At 36.4% G+C, this 23527-nt stretch overlaps 1 protein-coding gene across 2 annotated transcripts in view; it reads left to right on the top strand.

The window, feature by feature from the left end:
- The window catches only part of betaTub97EF (beta-Tubulin at 97EF), a 352917-nt gene that overhangs the window by 268041 nt on the left and 61349 nt on the right, over window positions 1-23527 (top strand). Inside the window, exons 4-5 of one of the 2 annotated variants that reach the window (XM_075291628.1) lie at window positions 3834-4001; window positions 17669-17933. In XM_075291628.1, the coding sequence (XP_075147743.1) occupies window positions 3834-4001; window positions 17669-17933 (433 nt within the window). Of the gene's footprint in view, window positions 1-2508; window positions 2677-3833; window positions 4002-17668; window positions 17934-23527 lie in introns of both variants that reach the window. The other variant, XM_075291627.1, reaches the window with a different exon arrangement.

The following is a 23527-nucleotide window of genomic DNA, read 5'->3' on the forward strand; positions in this document are numbered from 1 at the left end:
TACCTTGCCATCGGCAAGTGTTACCGCAACCCAAGTAATTCGATTGTGGATGACAGTCTTCAGTAGAAGTTTCTACGCAATCCATGGTGGAGGGTACATAAGCTTCGGCCTGGCCGAACTTACGGCCGTATATACTTGTTTTTTTTTTTTTTTTTTTTTTTTTTAACTTGAACGATATCTCTAAAACGACTTATACACAGAAAAAATGTTCACAAAAATTTGTCCAATTAAAGTCTTAATAGAGTTTTTAAAAAATTCGTTTTGTTTGTTATTGTTGGCTTCTCTTCAATCGTTACTATTGTCTTTGATCTCAGCTTAAAGCCATGCATTGACTAAACTACAAGTGTAGCTTAACCAACAGAGGAAAAGTATGCTTGTCAAATTTATTTTGACAAAGCCCTATAGACTGCAAGATGGTTGGATGTACAGCTGTTTCGGAATTACCACATTCCTCATCAGCATCCTCTACTTGCAGTAAAACTATCAACCAATTATCAGAATAAATTCGGGTAATTCACTCAACCCAATGTGAACTACACTTGAACCTTCCGAAAAAGGGTTTGATAGTCGGCTACTGCCTAAACAAATTTTGCAAGCATATCTCTTTTCCTTTGCCAAACTCAAATCATCGATTTGAATGTATTTGGCTGGGTTTGTTTTTGAGCGTGCTTCCTCTATCTTCATTCGTTTTGTTTGTTATTGTTGGCTTCTCTTCAATCGTTACTATTGTCTTTGATCTCGGCTTAAAGCCATGCATTGACTAAACTACAAGTGTAGCTTAACCAACAGAGGAAAAGTATGCTTGTCAAATTTATTTGGGCAAAGCCCTATAGACTGTAAGATGGTTGGATGTACAGCTGTTTCGGAATTACCACATTGCTCATCAGCATCCTCTACTTGCAGTAAAACTATCAACCAATTATCAGAATAAATTCGGGTAATTCACTCAACCCAATGTGAACTACACTTGAACCTTCCGAAAAAGGGTTTGATAGTCGGCTACTGCCTAAACAAATTTTGCAAGCATATCTCTTTTCCTTTGCCAAACTCAAATCATCGATTTGAATGTATTTGGCTGGGTTTGTTTTTGAGCGTGCTTCCTCTATCTTCAACCAATTATCCGAATAAATTCGGGTAATTCACTCAACCCAATGTGAACTACACTTGAACCTTCAATGCATGGCTTTAAGCTGAGATCAAAGACAATAGTAACGATTGAAGAGAAGCCAACAATAACAAACAAAACGAATGAAGATAGAGGAAGCACGCTCAAAAACAAACCCAGCCAAATACATTCAAATCGATGATTTGAGTTTGGCAAAGGAAAAGAGATATGCTTGCAAAATTAGTTTAGGCAATATCAGTTTAGGCAATATCAAACCCTTTTTCAGAAGGTTCAAGTGTAGTTCACATTGGGTTGAGTGAATTACCCGAATTTATTCTGATAATTGGTTGATAGTTTTGCTGCAAGTAGAGGATGCTGATGAGGAATGTGGTAATTCCGAAACAGCTGTACATCGAACCATCTTGCAGTCTATAGGGCTTTGCCCAAATAAATTTGACAAGCATACTATTCCTCTGTTGGTTAAGCTACACTTGTAGTTTAGTCAATGCATGGCTTTAAGCTGAGATCAAAGTTTTTAAAAAATATTCAATTAATAATTTAATTGATTCAACAATTTTTTTAATTGGAACAAAAATTAATAATATCAATAAATTTTTTTTATTGACTTTCAAATAATTTTTTAATTCATATTATCATTTCTGTGGTTGAAGACATTTCAATTAAAAAATTAATTGGATCAATTAATTTCGTGATTGAATCGGAAAACATTTTTTTTTTTTTTGTAGAATGAATTTAATAGAACATAAAGTATAAGTATCCAAAAATTTATATTATTTTAGTAAAATTATTGAATTTATTGTTTACATAAACTAACATAATATTTCTTTTATATTTTTATTTCTTTTTATATGCCCCATACACCAAAAAACAAATGTCACATCTGCCGGCAATGCAATACCATCTCATTGTGCTACCTTGCATGATTTATTCATATGTATATGGTATTTATCGCTGTTGCTGCTATTGCTGATGCTGCTGCTGTTGCTCTTCCGCAAATGCTTTCAACTATAACTCAATGTTGTTGCCACTACATATTGAACAACAACTTGTGGCGTATATTTAATAAAACGATATGTAATTGCAACAACATTGTGCCAACTAACGCGAACAATCAACAACCATAAAATCTCCAATGCTGTTGCTGCTGCTACGAATGCTTTGGGGCTTGGACAATGTCATTACCTGTCGTTGCGATGCCTGGCTCCTGCGATATTGTAATTATACCAATATTGTTCGCAATACGCTCGACCATGGCATCGACATTGCATTGCTTTGTAATGAACACCACCACACCATTCACACCACCCACACTATACCATACAATGCATCACATCACATCACATCACATTACAATGCAATGCAATGCTTAATGCATTCATCAGGTTTCCGATACAGTTGTTGAGCCGTACAACGCCACATTGTCGATTCATCAACTTATCGAAAATACTGATGAAACGTTCTGCATTGACAACGAGGCTTTGTATGACATCTGTTTCCGGACATTGAAGCTGGCATCGCCCACCTATGGAGATCTGAATCATCTTGTGTCTGTAAGTCTGAACTAATGGATTTGTATTTCTTTCTTTCTTTTTTTTTTCTATTTATTTCCCTCTTGTGAATGTTGGCGCGAAATGCACGCTTGGTGGGGGGCGAAACAACATCGTGGACATAATGAACCAAAATGCAAAATTGCCATGTTAACGGCCTTGGAAAAATGTACTTAAATACATGGATACCAATACCAATACAACTACACATCTACGGCTACCTTATGATAATGATACCTGAATGCTGACCCCCATCACAATCGAATGGAATAAAAATGCATATTTTCCTTGCCCTCCCACACGTATGATGATAACATTTTCCTACAATTTACACATACATCCATGATGATATGGAATGTTGATAATGATGATTGGTATTTAACATACGCACACACACACCCACGCGCACACATATATTTTGGTAACATTATTCCTATCAATGGCGTTATATACCATCGGTCGGCTGTAATACTAACCAATCATTCAACCAAACACCAACACTTTTCCTCCATCATCATTGGTGACCACAACTGCAATAATGATGATATATGCTTATGTGTGTGTGTGTGGGGGTTTCTTTAATGCATTGTGTAAACAACATTACGACCATGAATGGATTGTGTGTATGTGTGTGGATATTGGTGTATATGGTTACGGTTGGATTTGGTGAATGTGTGAATCAACACAAACAAATGCAATGGTGGGGTGGGGGGCAATCACACCACTGTTCCACGCATCCACACACACTCACACACAATCGCATACCGAAAACTCTACAACTGCGATTGTTACTCATACGCCTTGTTGGTCGATGATTGTTCTGCGAATATTAACCATACCGATTGCCACGATGATGATGACGACGACTACAACTACGACATTGATACATTATAACTCTGTTCGTACATGAAATGAAATTTAATGAATATACGAAATGAATGATGATTGCGTTTATATTTTCGAATGCTAACATGAATGTACGTTAATATCACCCATGCCTCATGCCCAATGACGGATATGCCACCAACACAATGAATATCTCCTATTACATGATTCCAACGGTGTTGTTCCCAAAATGAAACAAACGTTTAACATCCTCAACACCATCATACTGCTGATGATGAATGGACTTTTGCTACTTGCATATCCTCTCCACTCAGGTGTCAGAAGTTGTTGTAGAGCCTTACAATGCCACTTTATCGGTGCATCAGATATGTGAGAATTCCGACCTAACATTCTGCATCGATAATGAGGCCTTGTATGAGATCTGTTACCGGAGTTTACGTTTTGTTTCACCAACCTATGAGGATCTGAATCATTTGGTATCTGTAAGTAAACGAATGCATCGTCATCAATATTACACCCACAATAGGTTGCCAGCTCCTACTGCTGCTTCTGCTGCCAATGAGAAGGTTGATTGGGTTGGCTTATTAGGGAATTGCAGCATCATTGATACACACACACAAATATATTTTCTCATAATTTCCAACAGATGGTCGGTCTTAACGTGAATATGCAAAAGAAATATTCGTATATATTCCATACCAAAGGATGAATACAAATAATCCAGTTGGGAGTTCTTGTTGGACTTTGGGTCTCCAATCAATTGCAAAAAAGAAACACGATTTTTCGAGTTTTCAATTGGCAAAATAATTTCTGCATTTCAATCTAGGGGGTCAAAATAACTGTTTCTTAAAGGGTCAAAATAACGGTTTCTGAATTTCAATTTACCCTAAATTGCAAATTTCTTAAAACCTGGTTTTCGGGTTTTTATGTTGACCAAAACCGGTAAAAAAAATCGGTTAATATTGAGTCAGTCATAAATAGTAGGTTGCGTAAATTTAATATAACGAACTTAAAGTGAATTTAATTAAACATACACCTAGACCCCGCTTTGCGTCGTTTCGTTTTGCGTTGTTTCGAAGTTGTGTCGCTGCTGAATCAGTACACTCCAAAAAAAGTGAACTCTCTATTTCGCTAAAGCCAATTTAACTTTATTTTAGTTCATGCTATTATTATGTTTCGAGGAAGTTTCCTTAACTCTAATATTTTTTTGTGTACGTTTGTTAAATTAACTAAAACCGATGAAAAAAATATACTCAAATTTAGCATAAATGTTAACTAAATTCGTGTCTTCCACAAAATAGTTCAGAACTTCTATAAATTTGTAAATTTTACCAAAAATGCGTCCATCATAAACTTCGTAACAGGTTGGCTGATAAGTCCCCAGTCTATCAAAGAAAACGCATTTTTTTTGTCAAAATTCGTTTTTATTATTCAATATAGTTCTCTTCAAAAGCCATACAACGATTATAACGACCTTCCAATTTTTTGATACCATTTTGGTAGTACTCCTTCGGTTTTGCCTCAAAATAGGCCTCAGTTTCGGCGATCACCTCTTCATTGCAGCCAATATTTTCCCCTGCGAGTATCCTTTTGAGGTCTGAGAACAAGAAACAGTCGCCGGGGACCAGATCTGGGTGGGGAAGCAATTCGAAGCCCAATTCATGAATTTTTGCCATCGTTCTCAATGACTTGTGGCACGGTGCGTTGTCTTGGTGGAGCAACACTTTTTTCTTCTTCATATGGGGCCCTTTTGCCGCGATTTCGACCTTCAAACGCTCCAATAACGCCATATAATAGTCATTGTTGATGGTTTTTCCCTTCTCAAGATAATCGATAAAAATTATTCCATGCGCATCCCAAAAAAAACAGTCCACTCAGCTGACTGTCGATTGGACTCAGGAGTGTAGTGATGGAGCCATGTTTCATCCATTGTCACATATCGACGGAAAAACTCGGGTGTATTACGAGTTAACAGCTGCAAACACCGCGCAGAATCATCAACACGATGTTGTTTTTGGTCAAATCTGAGCTCGCGCGGCACCCATTTTGCACAGAGCTTCCGCATATCCAAATATTGATGAATGATATGATGAATGATATCTTTAAGGCCTCTGCTATCTCGATCAACTTCATTTTACGGTCATTCAAAATCATTTTGTGGATTTTTTGATGTTTTCGTCGGTAACCACCTCTTTCGGGCGTCCACTGCGTTCACCGTCCTCCGTGCTCATTTCACCACGCTTGAATTTTGCATACCAATCAATTATAGTTGATTTCCCTGGGGCAGAGTCCGGCAACTCATTATCAGGTCAAGTTTTTGCTTCCACCGTATTTTTCCCTTCAGAAAACAGTATTTTATCAAAACACGAAATTCCTTTTTTCCATTTTTTTCGCAATAACAAAAGTTGCTTCACAAAAGACGCTCTATCTCACAAACTAATTGACTTACAAACAAATTGACTTACGGATTGCATTTAATACTAGCGACGCCATCTATGTGTCAGACAACCTGTTATGTCACTAAAGACATTCTTGCAATTTTGAACTCCAAGTTTTTTCTTCAAACTACAAAATTTTCTTTAACAAGTGAAAACACTTAGTTATGTCTAATAAATATTCTTGAATTTGTCGAAAAATATTTGCTTATTTTTATTATATCGGCGTGATGCCAACGTTTGTAATACAGTTTAGTTAAAATTTTCTACAAATATTCAAAATTTTCTAAAATTAACCGAAAATTTTCTTCCTGGTGGGTTCACTGTTTTTTTTTTTTTTTCAGTGTACTAGTATTCACTGTGCTTCGTTAGATTTTCGAAGTTGCGTTGTTATCATTGTTATCTATCTCCAATCTTTGCATGGTTTGCCATAAAAACTCAAGTGAATTACTTTGCGTTGTTTCAGTTTGTGTCGTGTTTTTTTTTTGCAACGCATATGCGACGCAAAGCGAGGTCTAGGTGTACTGCTCTCTCAAAACAATCCGTTCAAATGGGGCACTTTCCGAAAATAAAATTTTCTGCCTAAAGTTACGTACTAAATTCGAATTTAGCCGCTAAAGTCGAAAAGTAAATCTGTAAAATCAAAATAAAATCATAGCTTTTAGGCAAATTTTATTATAACCTGGGGGGAATAATCCAAAGCAATAACTGAAAAAGTTTATTTTCTATTAAAGAAAAGTAACTGTTTAAGTTCAAATGTCATTTAATTAGTTTTTATTATAGTTCGGTCCTCAAAATAATGCCAGATTTGCCATTCTTTTTGGGGAAACCACTTTTCGTCAAAAAGTTTGAAACCCTAACTCCCAAGAGTGGAACCCTAGCTCCCAGGGAATAAACGTTATATAGATTTCTACACTGATGGCTCCAAATTGGATGGACAAGTGGGTTTCGGAATATATTCTAATGACTTGGAACTTCGAATATCGAAAAGATTATCTAGTCACTGTAGTGTTTTTCAGGCTGAAATATTAGCAATAAGAGAGGAGGCGAATGAGCTGAGAAGTAATGTTCCAACAAATGTTGGCATTAATATATACTCAGACAGTCAACCTGCAATTGAATCCTTGGACTCTGTGTTCAATAACTCGAAAACGGTCATCGACTGCCGCAAATCTCTCAACGAAATGGCTAAGCACTGGATACCCTAAGCAACACTGTCATCAGCTGTTTAAAAACAATCACAGAAAACAAGGAAATTCTTACATTTTTATACCCTCCATCATAGGATGGGGGTATATTAACTTTGTCATTCCGTTTGTAACACATCGAAATATTGCTCTAAGACCCCATAAAGTATATATATTCTGGGTCGTGGTGAAATTCTGAGTCGATCTAAGCATGTCCGTCCGTCCGTCCGTCCGTCCGTCCGTCTGTTGAAATCACGCTTACTTCCGAACGAAACAAGCTATCGACTTGAAACTTGGCACAAGTAGTTGTTATCAATGTAGGTCGGATGGTATTGAAAATGGGCCATATCGGTCCACTTTTACGTATAGCCCCCATATAAAAGGACCCCCAAATTTAGCTTGTGGAGCCTCAAACAGAAGCATATTTCATCCGATCCGGCTGAAATTTTGTACATGATGTTGGTATATGGTCTCTAACAACCATGCAAAAATTGGTCCACATCGGTCCATAATTATATATAGCCCCCATATCAACCGATCCCCTGATTTGGCTTGCGGAGCCTAAAAGAGAAGCAAATTTCATCCGATCCGGCTGAAATTTGGTACATGGTGTTGGTATATGGTCTCTAACTACCGTGCAAAAACTGGTTCACATCGGTCCATAATTATATATAGCCCCCATATAAACCGATCCCCAGATTTGGCTTGCGGAGCCTCAAAGTGAAGAAAATTTCATCCGATCCGGCTGAAATTTTGTACATGATGTTGGTATATGGTCTCTAACAACCATGCAAAAATTGGTCCACATCGGTCCATAATTATATATAGCCCCCATATAAACCGATCCCCTGATTTGGCTTGCGGAGCCTTAAAATGAAGCAAATTTCATCCGATCCGCCTGAAATTTGGTACATGATATTGGTATATGGTCTCTAACAACTATGCAAAAATTGGTCCACATCGGTTCATAATTATATATAGCCCCCATATAAACCGATCCCCAGATTTGGCTTGCGAAGCCTCAAAGAGAAGCAAATTGCATCCGATCCGGCTGAAATTTGGTACATGGTATTGGTATATAGTCTCTAACAACCATGCAAAAATTGGTCCATATCGGTCCTTAATTATATATAGCCCCCATATAAACCGATCCCCAGATTTGGCTTGTGGAGCCTCTAAGAGAAGCGTATTTCATCCGATCCGGCTGAAATTTGGTACATGGTGTTGGTATATGGTCTCTAAGAATCACGCAAAAATTGGTCCACATCGGTCCATAATTATATATAGCCCCCATATAAACCGATCCCCAGATTTGGCTTGCGGAGCCTCAAAGAGAAGCAAATTTCATCTGATCCGGCTGAAATTTGGTACATGATGTTGGTATATGGTCTCTAACAACCATGCAAAAATTGGTCCACATCGGCCCATAATTATATATAGACCCCATATAAACCTATCTCCAGATTTGGCTTGCGAAGCCTCAAAGAGAAGCAAATTGCATCCGATCCGGCTGAAATTTGGTACATTGTATTAGTATATGGTCTCTAACAACCATTCAAAAATTGGTCCACATCGGTCCATAATTATATATAGCGTCCATATAAACCGATCCCCAGATTTGGGTTGCGGAGCCTCAAAGAGAAGCAAATTTCATCCGATCCGCCTGAAATTTGGTACATGATATTGGTATATGGTCTCTAACAACTATGCAGAAATTGGTCCACATCGGTTCATAATTATATATAGCCCCCATATAATCCGATCCCCAGATTTGGCTTGCGAAGTTTCCAAGAGAAGCAAATTTCATCCAATCCGGTTGTAATTTGGAACATGGTGTTACTATATGATCTTTAACAACCGTGCCAGAATTGGTCCATATCGGTCCATAATTATATATAGCCCCCATATAAAACGTTCTCCAGATTTGACCTCCGGAGCCTTTTGGAGGAGCAAAATTTATCCGATCCGGTTGAAATTAGGAACGTGGTGTTAGTATATGGTCGCTAACAACCATACCAAAATTGGTCCAATCACACAAAAATTGGTTCATATCGGTTCATAATCATGGTTGCCACTAGAGCCAAAAATAATCTACCAAAATTTTATTTCTATAGAAAATTTTGTCAAAATTTTATTTCTAGAGAAAATTTTGTTAAAATTTCATAATAAAATTTTCATCATTGTCAAAATTTTATTTCTATAGAAAATTTTGTCAAAATTTTATTTCTATAGAAAATTTTGTTCAAATTTTATTCGGTTCATAATCATGGTGGCCACTCGAGCCAAAAATAATCTACCAAGATTTTATTTCTATAGAAAATTTTGTCAAAAGTTTATTCTATAAAAAATTTTGTTAAAATTTTATTTCTGTAGAAATTTTTGTCAAAATTTTCTTTCTATAGAAAATTTTGTCAAAATTTTTATTTCTATAGAAAATTTTGTGAAAATTTTATTTCTATAGAAAATTTTGTTAAAATTTTATTTCTGTAGAAAATTTTGTAAAAATTTTATGTATACTTTGTCGATCTTTTTTGATTTAATATATAGCACGTATGGACTTACATACAATTTAAAAGATGGTGTTAGGAGGTTTTAATATACCTTGCCATCGGCAAGCGTTACCGCAACTTAAGTAATTCGATTCTGGATGGCAGTGTTTAGAAGAAGTTTCTACGCAATCCATGATGGAGGGTACATAAGCTTCGGCCTGGCCGAACTTACGGCCGTATATACTTGTTAATGTATGAAATGTCGAAATAGTAATAAATATTTACTGCTGCGATTATTTATGAGACTATACCACTTTGAATTTAATGTTATTCGATAAATTAGTCACAATAAACTGCTATTGTGAATCTAAAAACCGTCTCTTTATCAAAATGCAATCTGGTAACACCGACGCGACTTGCACTGATGAGATGTTCTGGATAGAACACCAGTGTAACTGGATAGCCCATACAAATGTTGCATCCAGTGCTAAAAGAAAACAGCCCTATGGGTGCCTGGCTATAGGAACATACCGGGGAACTGCAAAGCTACCTGCAAGCTCTTACTGCGTGAGAAGTCTGTTATGATGGCAAATTTCGATGGGAGAATTGCAAGGGTTGTAACGGCACCAAGCAAATATGGCCACATTTAAACTTAAACCGCACACTAGATATGCCTGTGTTCTCAAGACGTCAGATATCATTCCAAATATCTGCTATAATATTATGATGCGGAGGAAAAAGATCTTTAACCTACCTAACCTAACCTAGCTTTTGTTAAAATAACATTTTCATATTCAAGTGTAATCCTGCCGTTAGGATCTGCCAACACCTTTTCGGCCATTGGTTACGAAAATAGGGACATTTTCTAACGTCACATGCCTTTCGGCATCCAAGCTTTTTGACATTCTTACTTTGTAACTCTCGCTTTTTAAAGCCCAATATCAAAATTACGACTTCCATCCCCTCAAAAAGTCAGATCGGGAGATCGGTCTACATGGGCGCTATATCAAAACATGGACCCATGTACACCAAATTCCTCTCTCTACGAAAACTCCAGCTTCAATTTCCCGGAGAAGTTAAATCGGAGATCAGTCTATATGGGCGCTATATCAAACAATCTACAGATATATACCAAATTCTTCGCAGCTCTTTTTGAACATATAATACCTTTAGATTTCTAATTTTAAGCAAATTCGATGAAAATTGCAGTTTCCATGACTACAAGAAGGACTACAAATCGGACGATCGGCCTATGGGGGGCCTATATCGAAAATATACCAAATTTGACACAGTTCTTTATACTCGTAAACCCAAAATACCTCTTTACTGCAATTTCCATGCTTTCAAGAAAACAAATGGGGAGATCGGTCTATATGGAGGCTCAAACCATCGTGATTTCAAATTTAAAGCAAATCGGTCAAATATTTCGGTTTCCAAGCCCCCAAGAAGTCTAATAGGGAGATCGGTCCATATGGAGGCCGTGGTTCTAAATCGATTTTTTGGAAATAATTCTACACCTTTTGAACGGATAAAAATATCAACATCATTTTTTCTTTGTGTCAAGAAGTCAAATGGGGAGATCGGATTATATGGAGGCTATATCAAACCATGAACCGATATAGACAAAATTTAGCACAAACCGAAAAATTCTTCTGGATTTTAAATTTAAAACAAATCGGATAAAAATGTTGGCTCTCATGTTCTCAAGAAGTTAAATAAGGAGATCGGTCCATATAGAGGCCATTAACCGATATAGACCAATTTAGCATAGCTTTTTAAAAACCTCAAATACCTCTAGATTTCTAATTTCAAACAAATTGAATAAAATTGCAGCTTCTACACCCGCAAGAAGTCAAATGGGGAGATCGGTCTATATGGAGGCTATATCAAACCATGGACCAATATAGACGAATTTAGCATAGCTTTTTATCAAGCAAATCGGATAAAAATTGAGGCTTCAAGAAGTTCAATCGGGAGTTCACTTTATATGAGGGCTATACCAAAATCTGGACCAATATATAGGAAATTTTAACACAGTTCTTTATGGACCCAATTACCTCAATATTTTCAATTTCAATATATTCTCAATATTTTCAATTTCATGAAAATTGGATATAAGTAGCGTTGTCTATATGCTCATGAAGGCAAATCGGTTAGGTTAGGTGGGAGCCCGATGTATCAGGCTCACTTAGTCCATTGTCCATTGTGATACCACATTGGTGAACTTCTCTCTCATCACTGAGTGGTGACCGATTCCATGTTAAGCTCAATGACAAGGGACCTCCTTTTTATAGCCGAGTTCGAACGGCGTTCCACATTGCAGTGAAACCACTTAGAGAATCTTTGAAACCCTCAGAAATGTCACCAGCATTACTGAGGTTGGATAATTCACCGCTGAAAAACTTTTTGGTGTTCTGTCGAAGCAGGAATCGAACCCGCGACCTTGTGTATGCAAGGCGGGCATGCTAACCATTGCACTACGGTGACTCCGTTTATACGCGGAGGATCGATATAGCCCATCTTCAAACATGATTTTTCTGCATACAAAACACAAGGTTTGTACAAAATTTCAACACGATAGCATAATTATTGAAGACAGAAGATATCGTCAATATCGAGGGCATCCACCGTGGTACAATGGTTTGCATGCCCGCTTTGCATACAAATCGTCATGGGTTCAATTCCAGTTTCGACTGAATACCAAAAAGTTTTTCGGCGGTGGATTATCCTCGCTCAGTAATGTTGGTGACATTTCTGAGGGTTCAATTCCAGTTTCGACTGAATACCAAAAAGTTTTTCAGCGGTGGATTATCCCCTCTCAGTATTTCTGAAAGTTTCGAAGCGTCTCTTAGTGGTTTCATCGTAATGTGAAACTCGGAGGTCCCCTGTTATTGTTATGGCATCGGGCAACATCAGTGACAAGTTCACCTCAGTGGTATCACAATGGACTGAATAGAGTAAGTGAGCCTAAAATATCGGGAAACTACTATACCTAACCTGAGCATGACCATAAATTTACAGAAATATAATTTGTTCATAGTGTATATTGAATACTGAAATGCACGAGGTTGACATAAAATCTTCCATACAATTTTCATAATGTTTTTAATTTGATTTTCAATTTGAAAGCAATTTAAAAATAGGTTTCACTATGAAGCTATTAATGAAAATTAAAATTTAATGAATTCATTCCATCATCATTTTCTTCATGACTATTTATTGGTTTATTTATCTGGCTGTCCGTCCGTAAACTACATACAATTAGTATCGTTATTGATTGCAGGCCAGATAACTGCTGCACTTCATTTGCCATTGGACCTTACGAATGGGAAAATGTCGACCTTTAATTATGAAACGCAATTAAAATGTCATTTTCAGTTAACACTTCTAATAAACACCTTAATTCAATTCAATCCAATTCAATTCGATCGACTGCAAATGACATCTGGCAATTGTGTACATTTGAGTTTTGGCTTCGTACTGCAGTATTCACATACCGCAAGGCAATATGCATTGCACATAAAATACAAGATTTCTATTTGAGACCATTCGAAAAAAAATTTAATTCCATTTGAGGTTGGACAAGACATATGGAATATATAAAAAATGGGGAAAAAAGAAAATCAATTGTTTTAATAAACCCTCCCGCAAGCTATGGTAACATAAGTATTATAATGGTCTATAAGATCATAAGATAAAGTACAATATAAAAATTGGAAATGTCATGTACCAAGTATCTCGTTAATATCTCAAGGAATAATAAAAGTGCCATGAAAATATATTTCCTTGGCTAGTTTTTAGAAGGGGATACTATGTTGAATATGAAGTGAATTAAAAATGGCTTTTTATGGTCTGTCGAAGAAATCGGATCAAATTAAACAACACAGCATTCAATAATAAAGCTCGCCGCACACAAAACAAAAAAACAATTTTATTTGATTAAAAAAAATTGAAGATCCAAATGAAGTTTTTATCAATTTTCCTGTGATCAAAATTTTCAAAAAGTTTTGCACCCATAGAAAAAAAAACATGAACGGCGTGCTCATTTCAAAATGATCAGTTCATGAAAGTGAATTAACACAAATATGTTATGTGGTGTCAAACTGAGAACTACGATATAATGACACCGTTGCCAAAACAACAACCAGCGTTCATGGTCTGAAAACATAATGGTTACGAATTTATATTTATCTGAGGGCTATATATAACTATAGACCGATATGGACCTAGTTAGGCATGGTTGTTAACGGCCATATACTAGCACATTGTACCAAATTTCAACTGACTCGGATGAAATTTGCTCCTCCAAGAGGCTCCAAAACCAAATCTTGGGATCGGTTTATATGGGGCTATAAATGGTTATGGACTGATATGGACCGCTTTTGGCATGGTTGTTAAATAGCATATACTACCACCACGTAGAAAATTTCAACCAGATCGGATAAATTTTGCTTCTCCAAAAGGCCGGAGGTCAAATCTGGGGATCGGTTTATATGGGTGCTATATATAATTATGGACTGATATGAACCAATTCCTACATGGTTGTTGGATACCAAATACTAACATCACGTACCAAGTTTCGACCGAATCGGATGAATTTTGCTCTTCCAAGGGGCTCAGGAAGTCAAATCTAGGGATCGGTTTATATGGGGGCTACATACAATTATGGACCGATTTCGACCAATTTCTGCATGTCCATTAGAGACCATATACCAACACCATGTACCAAATTTTAGCCCGATCGGATGAAATTTGCTTCTCTTAGAGGCTCCGAAAGCCAAATCGGGGGATCGGTTTATATGGGGGCTATATATAATTATGAACCGATGCGAACCAATTTTTGCATGGTTGTTAGAGACCATATATTAACACCATGTACCAAATATCAGCCAGATCGGATCAAATTTGCTTCTCTTAGAGGGTCTGCAAGCCAAATTTGGGGGTCCTTTTATATGGGGGCTATACGTAAAAGTGGACCGATATGGCCCATTTGCAATACCATCCGACCTACATCAATAACAACTACTTGTGCCAAGTTTCAAGTCGATTGCTTGTTTCGTTCGGAAGTTAGCGTGATTTCAACAGACGGACGGACGGACATGCTCAGATCGACTCAGAATTTCACCAGGACCCAGAATATATATATATATATATATATATATATATATATATATATATATATATATATATATATATATATATATATATATATATATATATATATATATATATATATATATATATATATATATATATATATATATATATATATATATATATATATATATATATATATATATATATATATATATATATATATACTTTATGGGGTCTTAGAGCAATATTTCGATGTGCTACAAGCGGAATGACAAGGTTAATATACCCACATCCTATGGTGGAGGGTATAAAAAAACTTTCGCTACCGTGACTCGAACATGAATTGTGCCAAAATTTTAGGACGATAGCGCCATTATTGAAGGGTGTAGGGCTATTATAACAGACAGACGGACATAGTTATATTGTCTTAGTATTTCTTTCAGATCCAGTTTGTTTTGTACTTTAGATAGTAAGAAATCGGTATTTCCATGTTGGTGAAGAACTCCTCGATTCATTGCGAAGGCAAATTAACACTTTTCAGTTCATTGTGATACCACAGTGATGAGCTCTTATCCCTGAGTGTTGCCCGATTCTATATTTGTTGCTCAATGACAAGGGACCTCCTTCTTACAGTCGAGTCTAAACGGCGCACATAGGTAGATATTGAGTAATTAGGCGGCCAAAAGTCAAAATCTTAAATACGTAGTAGGCACAAAATATTGACGTCTACGTATAGTAAACACTTCCGCGAATTATCCCCACCCTTTTTTTCAACAACCATATGTCAACGCTTCCGTGCAGTTGGGCGCAATTTGATCGTTGACTTGATACGTATTTCTATTTGGGTGCCCGAATTATATCAAATTTCGCAATACGCATGTATGTTTATTTTATGTTGTGTAGTGAAGTGAAAGTGATTCCCATAGCTCAAGTAAGCTTCTATTAAATGAATAATAGTTTTAACTTTTATTTTTAACTTTCGTTATATTTTTCGGTAGTTTTATTTTCAAAAGCAATTTTGTTATGGATCAGGATTCGTCTGGATCATATGTTTTTGTTTATTGAATACGTTACGCATTTAGCTTTTCTATAAAAAAACAAGAGCCGCAGAATCCCGCAGAAATCCAAGAAAGATTCCGCTTAGAAACTGGGCTGTTGGTGGACATGCCTAAAGCCAATTTTGGTAATACCAATGATGGCAATACGAGTAGGAGATTTTTTTAAAACACAGAATTAGCGGCGGACATAACAGGCATTAACCACGAATTAATACATGGATTTAAAATCTTATTAGAGGCGATTTCAAGTGGACACAAAATAAATACAACAAAATCCAAAGAATATGCCTTCAACACCGCGCAAATGTATGTGGAATTATACGACTGGCATCCCATGACTCCGACAATGCATAAATTACTATTACATGGGGCGACCATCATAGATAACGCACTATTGCCAATCGGCCAATTGTCGGAGGAGGCTTCAGAAGTACGAAATAAACATTTTGGGTCATACAGACAGAATTTTTCAAGAACATTTTCAAGGGAAGAATGCAACCGTGATATTTATCAAAGATTGCTTCTTACTTCAGATCCACTCGTAAGTAGGGAAAGATCGTTAAAGAAAACTTCACACAAGATTTTTTCCAGTGAAGTTATAGAACTATTAGAACCTGCCGAGCCCCACACACAATCAAGTATTGAGCACGAAGAAGTCGAGATAGAAACATCTTTCAATAAGAAAATTTAATGCATTTTTATTTATTTATGATTTATGAGAATAAAATGTGTTTTTATTAAAAAATATATGTTTTTTTATTTATTTTTTAAAATAAATAGATAGTTTTTTTTTTTAATACAGTCTTTCGAAACCAATAACGTCCAAAAATATATTTGGCCGCCTAAATATTTCAAATCGACCACTGTGCGGATAATCTACCGCTGAAAAAATTTTGGTGTTTGGTCGAAACTGGCTTTAAACCCATGACCCCTTAGGGCAAATTTAAAATACGTGATTTTTTTTATTCGCATTTTATTCAATCGTAGTATATACTTTATTGAGTCTAAGACCAATAATTCGATACGTTGCAAACGGAATCCAAAATGAGTATACCCCCAATCTCTGGTGGAGGGTATAAAAATCCACAAATTGATTTTGAATGATCGTAAATTGAATCTTAATGAACCCTCTCTACAGCAGTTTGATGGCAAAGTTATGGCTTCTGTGTTTTGAAAACGAAGGACCAACTTAAAAAATATTACTGAACAGTTTCCAGAACAAAATCGACGAAAAATGGTCACATTCAAACAACAAACAAAGTCAATGCACTGTGTCACAAGTCACATAACCTACACTCCAGATCTGGTCCCGCCTGATCTAAGATGAACTAATTATTCTTTATACCAACATCATTTGTAGGTTTTAGAGCTTATAATAAAGCATATGCCTTTAATTATTGCGCCGCTATCTTTGTATTGACTTATTAATTTAGTGAAAGAAATCATTATTCCGTTTCGAAGAAAATAACTAATTTTTAGTGGTTTGAAAGTCATAGCCATACAATTACCCATGTCACATTCAGCGAACAACTTCGATTATCTTTGACAGCATTTTACACGGATTAAAAATGTCTCCCATTCTGTTGAATAATCCTTAATATCCTTATGCTGAGAAATTAATTTTATCAATTGACTAAGTCAAACAATGGCCTCAGTTATTACAACAAATATGAAATATTTGCCCTCTCACCACCAGAAATATAAAACAGGTAAACGAGATGAGATGGACAATTTTCTACGATTCATTGAAGCGTGCATTCGCAGACATTTATTTAATTAATAATTTCTCTAATCTTTCCAGCGACATCATTGTCATAAATAATAGTCAACCATTTTACAATTATCTCTCTTTCTGTTTGTTTTTTTTTTTTCTTCATCCGCAGTTAACCATGTCTGGTGTCACCACCTGCTTACGTTTCCCCGGCCAATTGAATGCTGATCTTCGTAAACTGGCCGTAAATATGGTACCATTCCCACGTTTGCACTTCTTTATGCCCGGTTTTGCTCCATTAACTGCTAAGGGCTGCCAACAGTATCGCGCCCTAACTGTTTCCGAACTTACGGCTCAAATGTTCGATGCAAAGAACATGATGACCGCCTGTGATCCCAGACATGGACGTTATCTTACCGTTGCTTGCATCTTCCGTGGTAAGTAGCACAAATGGCATGAGCATATTTGAAATTCCAAAGGAGAATTTAATCATTTCATTTGAGTTATTTTGCACTTGTTTTTACATTTTTCTTCATCCCTTTGTTTTTTGCAATTTTCGGGTTTTTGATTTTTTTTGTGGGGGCTCCAATTTTTGGGAAGGCCTTGTTCAATGGGCAAAAATTTCTTAGTAATTTATAATTCTACACAGTGAATACAAGAATCTGAATGGAGAATGGAGATTATACCTAAAAGTGGTGATAAAGGTTTAAACTTTTCGAAATAATTCATAATATTGAAAAAAAAAACAAAGAAATCTAGAAAGAATATTTGCAAAATATTCCTTACCAATTAAGAGGTACTTCAAAAACTTTCTATAGAAATAAAATTTTGACAAAATTTTCTATAGAATAAAATTTTGACAAAATTTTCTATAGAAATAAAATTTTGACAAAATTTTCTATAGAAATAAAATTTTTACAAAATTCTCTATAGAAATAAAATTTTGACAAAATTTTCTATAGTAATAAAATAGTGACAAAATTTAAAACCATGCATTGACTAAACTACATGTGTAGCTTAACCAACAGAGGAAAATAATGTTTGTCAAATTTATATGACCAAATTTTCTATAGAAATAAAATTTTGACAAAATTTTCTATTGAAATAAAATGTTTACAAGATATTTCTAGAAATAAAATGTTGACAAAATTTCCTATAGAAATAAAATTTTGGCCAAATTTTCTATAGAAATAAAATTTTGACAAGATATTTCTAGAAATAAAATTTTGTTAAAATTTTCTATAGAAATAAAATGTTGACAAAATTTTCTATAGAATTTTTTTTTTTGCAACCACGATCCTAACAAACTCTGCAGGTGGGCCGAAAAGATCCCTATATATTGAACCGAGCTTTTTGGGCAAGACGATACCAATGTCTTACAAAATAAAATACTTAGGAGTAACCTTAGACAGGAAATTGTATTGGAAGAGCCATATCAAATATATGATTGAGAAAGCAAAGGTGACTCACTGGATATATGAGGGCTTAACCCATTTACGCCGGCTCCCTTATTAGTGGGAGAAAAATGTTGAAACTTAGTGGAGGATGCCATAATGTCACTCACATTCCTCGCGCAAAAATTCAGCCCCCTATCTCTACCCCTTGCTCGTGCAGGGGATGGTGCGTTTTCGCACCCGTCGGCGTTAGTGAGTACAATTTTAGTACAAGAAAAAGTTTTAATAAATTAATAGCATTGTAAAGGAAAATACATGAATTAAGTTGGAGTTTTAATAAAATTAGTCAAAAATTAGATGATAATATTAAAAAATAGTGAAGTAATGCGTGTTCCAAAGGTTGCACGTTATTTATAGTTTCCGGCATGGTAGTCTGAGAAACATTTTGGATGCACTGCCACTTTGCACTTGGCACAGTACTAAATGGAAGCGAAGCACAGCGGCGACAGCGAATGCGTTTTTCTCTTTTCTCAATGTTGTGGTCAACATTTTCCAGTTTTAATCGTTTTTGAGCTGGTGTGTCTTGAGTTTTTGGACCACGATGATATGCCACTGTCTCAATTTGCAGCAACGAATCAGTCACAATGATGCGGAATTCGTATTGTCCCATCTTCTTGAATTCCTTCTTGGATCCATCATTGTTTGTCGTTGCGTTTTGGCGCTGGAAACTACGAATGGCGCAAAACAGCTTCCAAGCATTGATCATTGCAGCATCAAAACCGTGTATGAGTAATGGCCAATACCATTTTTTACCACGGAGGGAAATCCTGTAGTTGTTCATTGCGTTGTCGAAAAGACCATTCGTTTGTTATACTGCTGAATGATGTCTAGTTGCTCAACCATTACCATGTTTCGTTGTTTTCTTTCATAACGTCCTTCACAAAAGGAAGGCCAGTTACTGACCGTGACCAATAATTCCGCACTGATGGCTAATGATTCTTGTTACATACAAAACAGCAATGAAAGTTCGCATTTCTGCTAAATTTTTCATTGCAATATTCGACACATCGATGAGCTGTTCAAATTTTTGCAAAATACGTTTGCGCCACTTCGGTGGCTTGATTTTTACCGCATGCGTCTCCTGATGTTTGACCGATCTGAATGGTAAATCGTCGTCGTCAGCGTTGTCGGCGTCCGGACGTTCAACGTGCATTTCGACGCACCCAGAGAAGGAATATGATCACCTCAAACATGTTTTAAGAGCAAAATGTTATTTTTGGGTGGTGACCATGTAACATGGTTTTCGCAACCATGTTATTTTCTCGGAAATCATGTATCTGATCTCGGCAAGCAGGTTGTATTTGACGAGAAAATAACATTTTAGTGACAAACATGTTACATGCTCACCATACAAAAATAACATTTTGCTCTTGAAACATGTTTGAGGTGATCATATTCCTTCTCTGCGTGCGGAACCACAAATTTCGGGCATACTTGCTAAGGCACTATCAGTTTTGTTAGGTCCAGGATCATCACAGAACATTTGGTCGTCCAAGACATCTTCGGTATCTGTCGTGATGTCCACATCATTCGGAGGCAAAACGGTTATATCAATGGCCAAAGCGTTCGACAACTGTTTTTGTGGCTCGATTTCATCATCAGACCATTCGTTCTCAATTAATTCTTCCAGTTCACGAACTGATAATCCTGTCCTTTTCGATGTAACTCTTGAACACTTTGCCATAATTAAAACTGAACTCACGAAGAGGCACAATTAGGATATAAATCTCAATCACAACTCAATAACAATGATCACTGATTATGGCATTCAATTATTTGACTATGCTTTCTACTGTAATATATATATATATATATATATATATATATATATATATATATATATATATATATATATATATATATATATATATATATATATATATATATATATATATATATATATATATATATATATATATATATATATATATATATATATATATATATATATATATATATATATATTCTTAGCAAAAGAGCACCCATTAGCGCCGACGGGTGCGAAAACCCACAACACGTATATATGCAAAGACGTTTATATGAACAATTTTGAAATTTTTATGAGTTAAATATAGGGCAGAGGGCTACCGATCCATACCAATTAACATTCAAAAAAAACATTTTTTTTCTATATGTTTCTTTGTATAATAGGGTTATTTTTTGCATGTGGGAAAATCTGCACTTGGTGATGCGTTTATCATCATGTAGGTGACGTCTGATGAAAAAACAGTCCAAGTCAAATAAATAGACCCATCCATCTACTATCTATACGAAGAAACAGAAAAGCGATATCGAATATGAAACCGTTTCTATACATGCTCAAAAACACCTCTATTTTTGTTGCGTTTTCGCACCCGTCGGCGTTAATGGGTTAATAAGGACAATCCTGCCATACATGTCGATAGTCTGGTGGACTTTAATGGAAAGACAGTGTAACATAACAAGTATATACGGCCGTAAGTTCGGCCAGGCCGAATCTTATGTACCCTCCAAAAATGTACAAAATGTTCTATAGAAAAAAATTTTTGACAAAATTTTCTATAGAAATGACATTTTTACAAAATTTTCTATGAAATGAAATTTTAGCAAAATTTTCTATATAAATAAAATTTTCACAAAATTTTCTATAGAAATAAAATTTTGGTAGATTATTTTTGGCTCGAGTGGCAACCATGATTATAAACCGATCTGGACCAATTTTTGTGTGATTGGGGATCGGCTATATAACTATATACCGATATGGACCAATTTTGGTATGGTTGTTAACGGCCATATACTAACGCCACTTTCCAAATTTGAACCAGATCGGATGAATTTTGCTCCTCCAAGAGGCTCCGGAGGTCAAATCTGGAGAACGGTTTATATGGGGGATATATATAATTATGAGCCGATATGGACCAATTCCGGCACGGTTGTTAGATACCATATACTAACACTATGTTCCAAATTTCAACCGGATCGGATGAAATTTGCATCTCTTAGAGGCTGCGCAAGCCAAATCTGGGGATCGATTTATATGGGGGCTATATATAATTGTGAACCGATGTGGACCACTTTTTGCATGGATGTGAGAGACCATATTCCAACACCATGTACCAAATTTCAGCAGGATCGGATGAAATTTGCTTCTCTTTGAGGCTCCGCAAACCAAATCTGGGGATCGGTTTATATGGAGACTATATATAATTATGGACCGATGTGGACCAATGTTTGCATGGTTGTTAGAAGCCATATACCAACACCATGTACCAAATTTCAACCGCATCGGATGAATTTTGTTCCTCCAAGAGGCTCCGCAAGCCAAATCTGAGGGTCCGTTTATATGGGGGCTATACGTAAAAGTTGAGCGATATGGCCCATTTGCAATACCATCCGACCTATATAAATAACAACTACTTGTGCCAAGTTTCAAGTCGATAGCTTGTTTCGTTCGGAAGTTAGCGTTATTTCAACAGACGGACGGACGGACGGAAATGCTTAGATCGACTCAGAATTTCACCACGACCCAGAATAACATATACTTTATGGGGTCTTAGAGCAATATTTCGATGTGTTACAAACGGAATGACAAAGTTAATATACCCCCCATCCTATGGTGGAGGGTATAAAAATTATACAACGCGTCTTTGCATAACTGGGCCAATGAAGACCACGTCAACCAGAGCCTTGAAGACGATACTGGGCTTAAAATCTACAGAGGTTCAGAACAAAAGACTTGCCGCCATGGCTGCAAACAGAAATATGTTGGGAGAATAAACGGAAATACGAGACATGACGAACTATCAAAAGATAGTGGGGGAGACGGAGGGTGAAATGGCGGATGCCGCAACAATCCATGATCCTATGACTGAGGTGGCCATAAGTGCCGAGACGACATGGAAGAATGGGACCCTAGAAAAGATACCAGAGCTAAATAACTGATTGGGACTGATTTGGGAATGATTGGGACTGGGCGTATATATGGAGGATCCAGACGAAGAAATCCTATTCCGATTACCGGACCGCATAACACGAGGCCACAAAACCTGAACAATTTCACCGATTGCTAGAGGGCAATGAAGGGACTTACCTGAAAAAGGGGAAACTTAAAGGGAAGTGAACTTAGAGAACGCAAAGACAATAGAGGCAACGTGGGCCGAGTTTGATATATGGGCACCGGAGACATATAAAGCGACGTGGACCAATGCTATGGTCGGAAGGGAGATGAAAATACTATGGGGTGACCCAGATAAGAAAACGACTGGAGAACTACTCAAGAAATTTTGACGACAGTGTACCTTGGGAATAATGACCGAGTATGGTGCATGTAGGGTGTGTTTGAGAATGATGCGACATTGGAACACAGACTTTGTCCCTGCCCTACGTTTACTAAGCAGAAGGTTAACCATATCGGTAAAGAGAGGTGATTTGGGACGGGAACGAAATTAGGGAATTCGTTGTAGACTCAGAGTTCCTGGAATAAAAGAAGGATACTGGGTCAGTCGACATGTGAAAGGGCAACCTGAATCCTCTTTTCAACCGAACCCACTCGAGACGTACATCAAACCGATAATACTAAGGACACATACAATGGCCAT

The sequence above is a fragment of the Haematobia irritans genome, chromosome 1, assembly GCF_050003625.1.
Source record: "Haematobia irritans isolate KBUSLIRL chromosome 1, ASM5000362v1, whole genome shotgun sequence".
Taxonomy (NCBI): Eukaryota; Metazoa; Arthropoda; class Insecta; order Diptera; family Muscidae; genus Haematobia; species Haematobia irritans.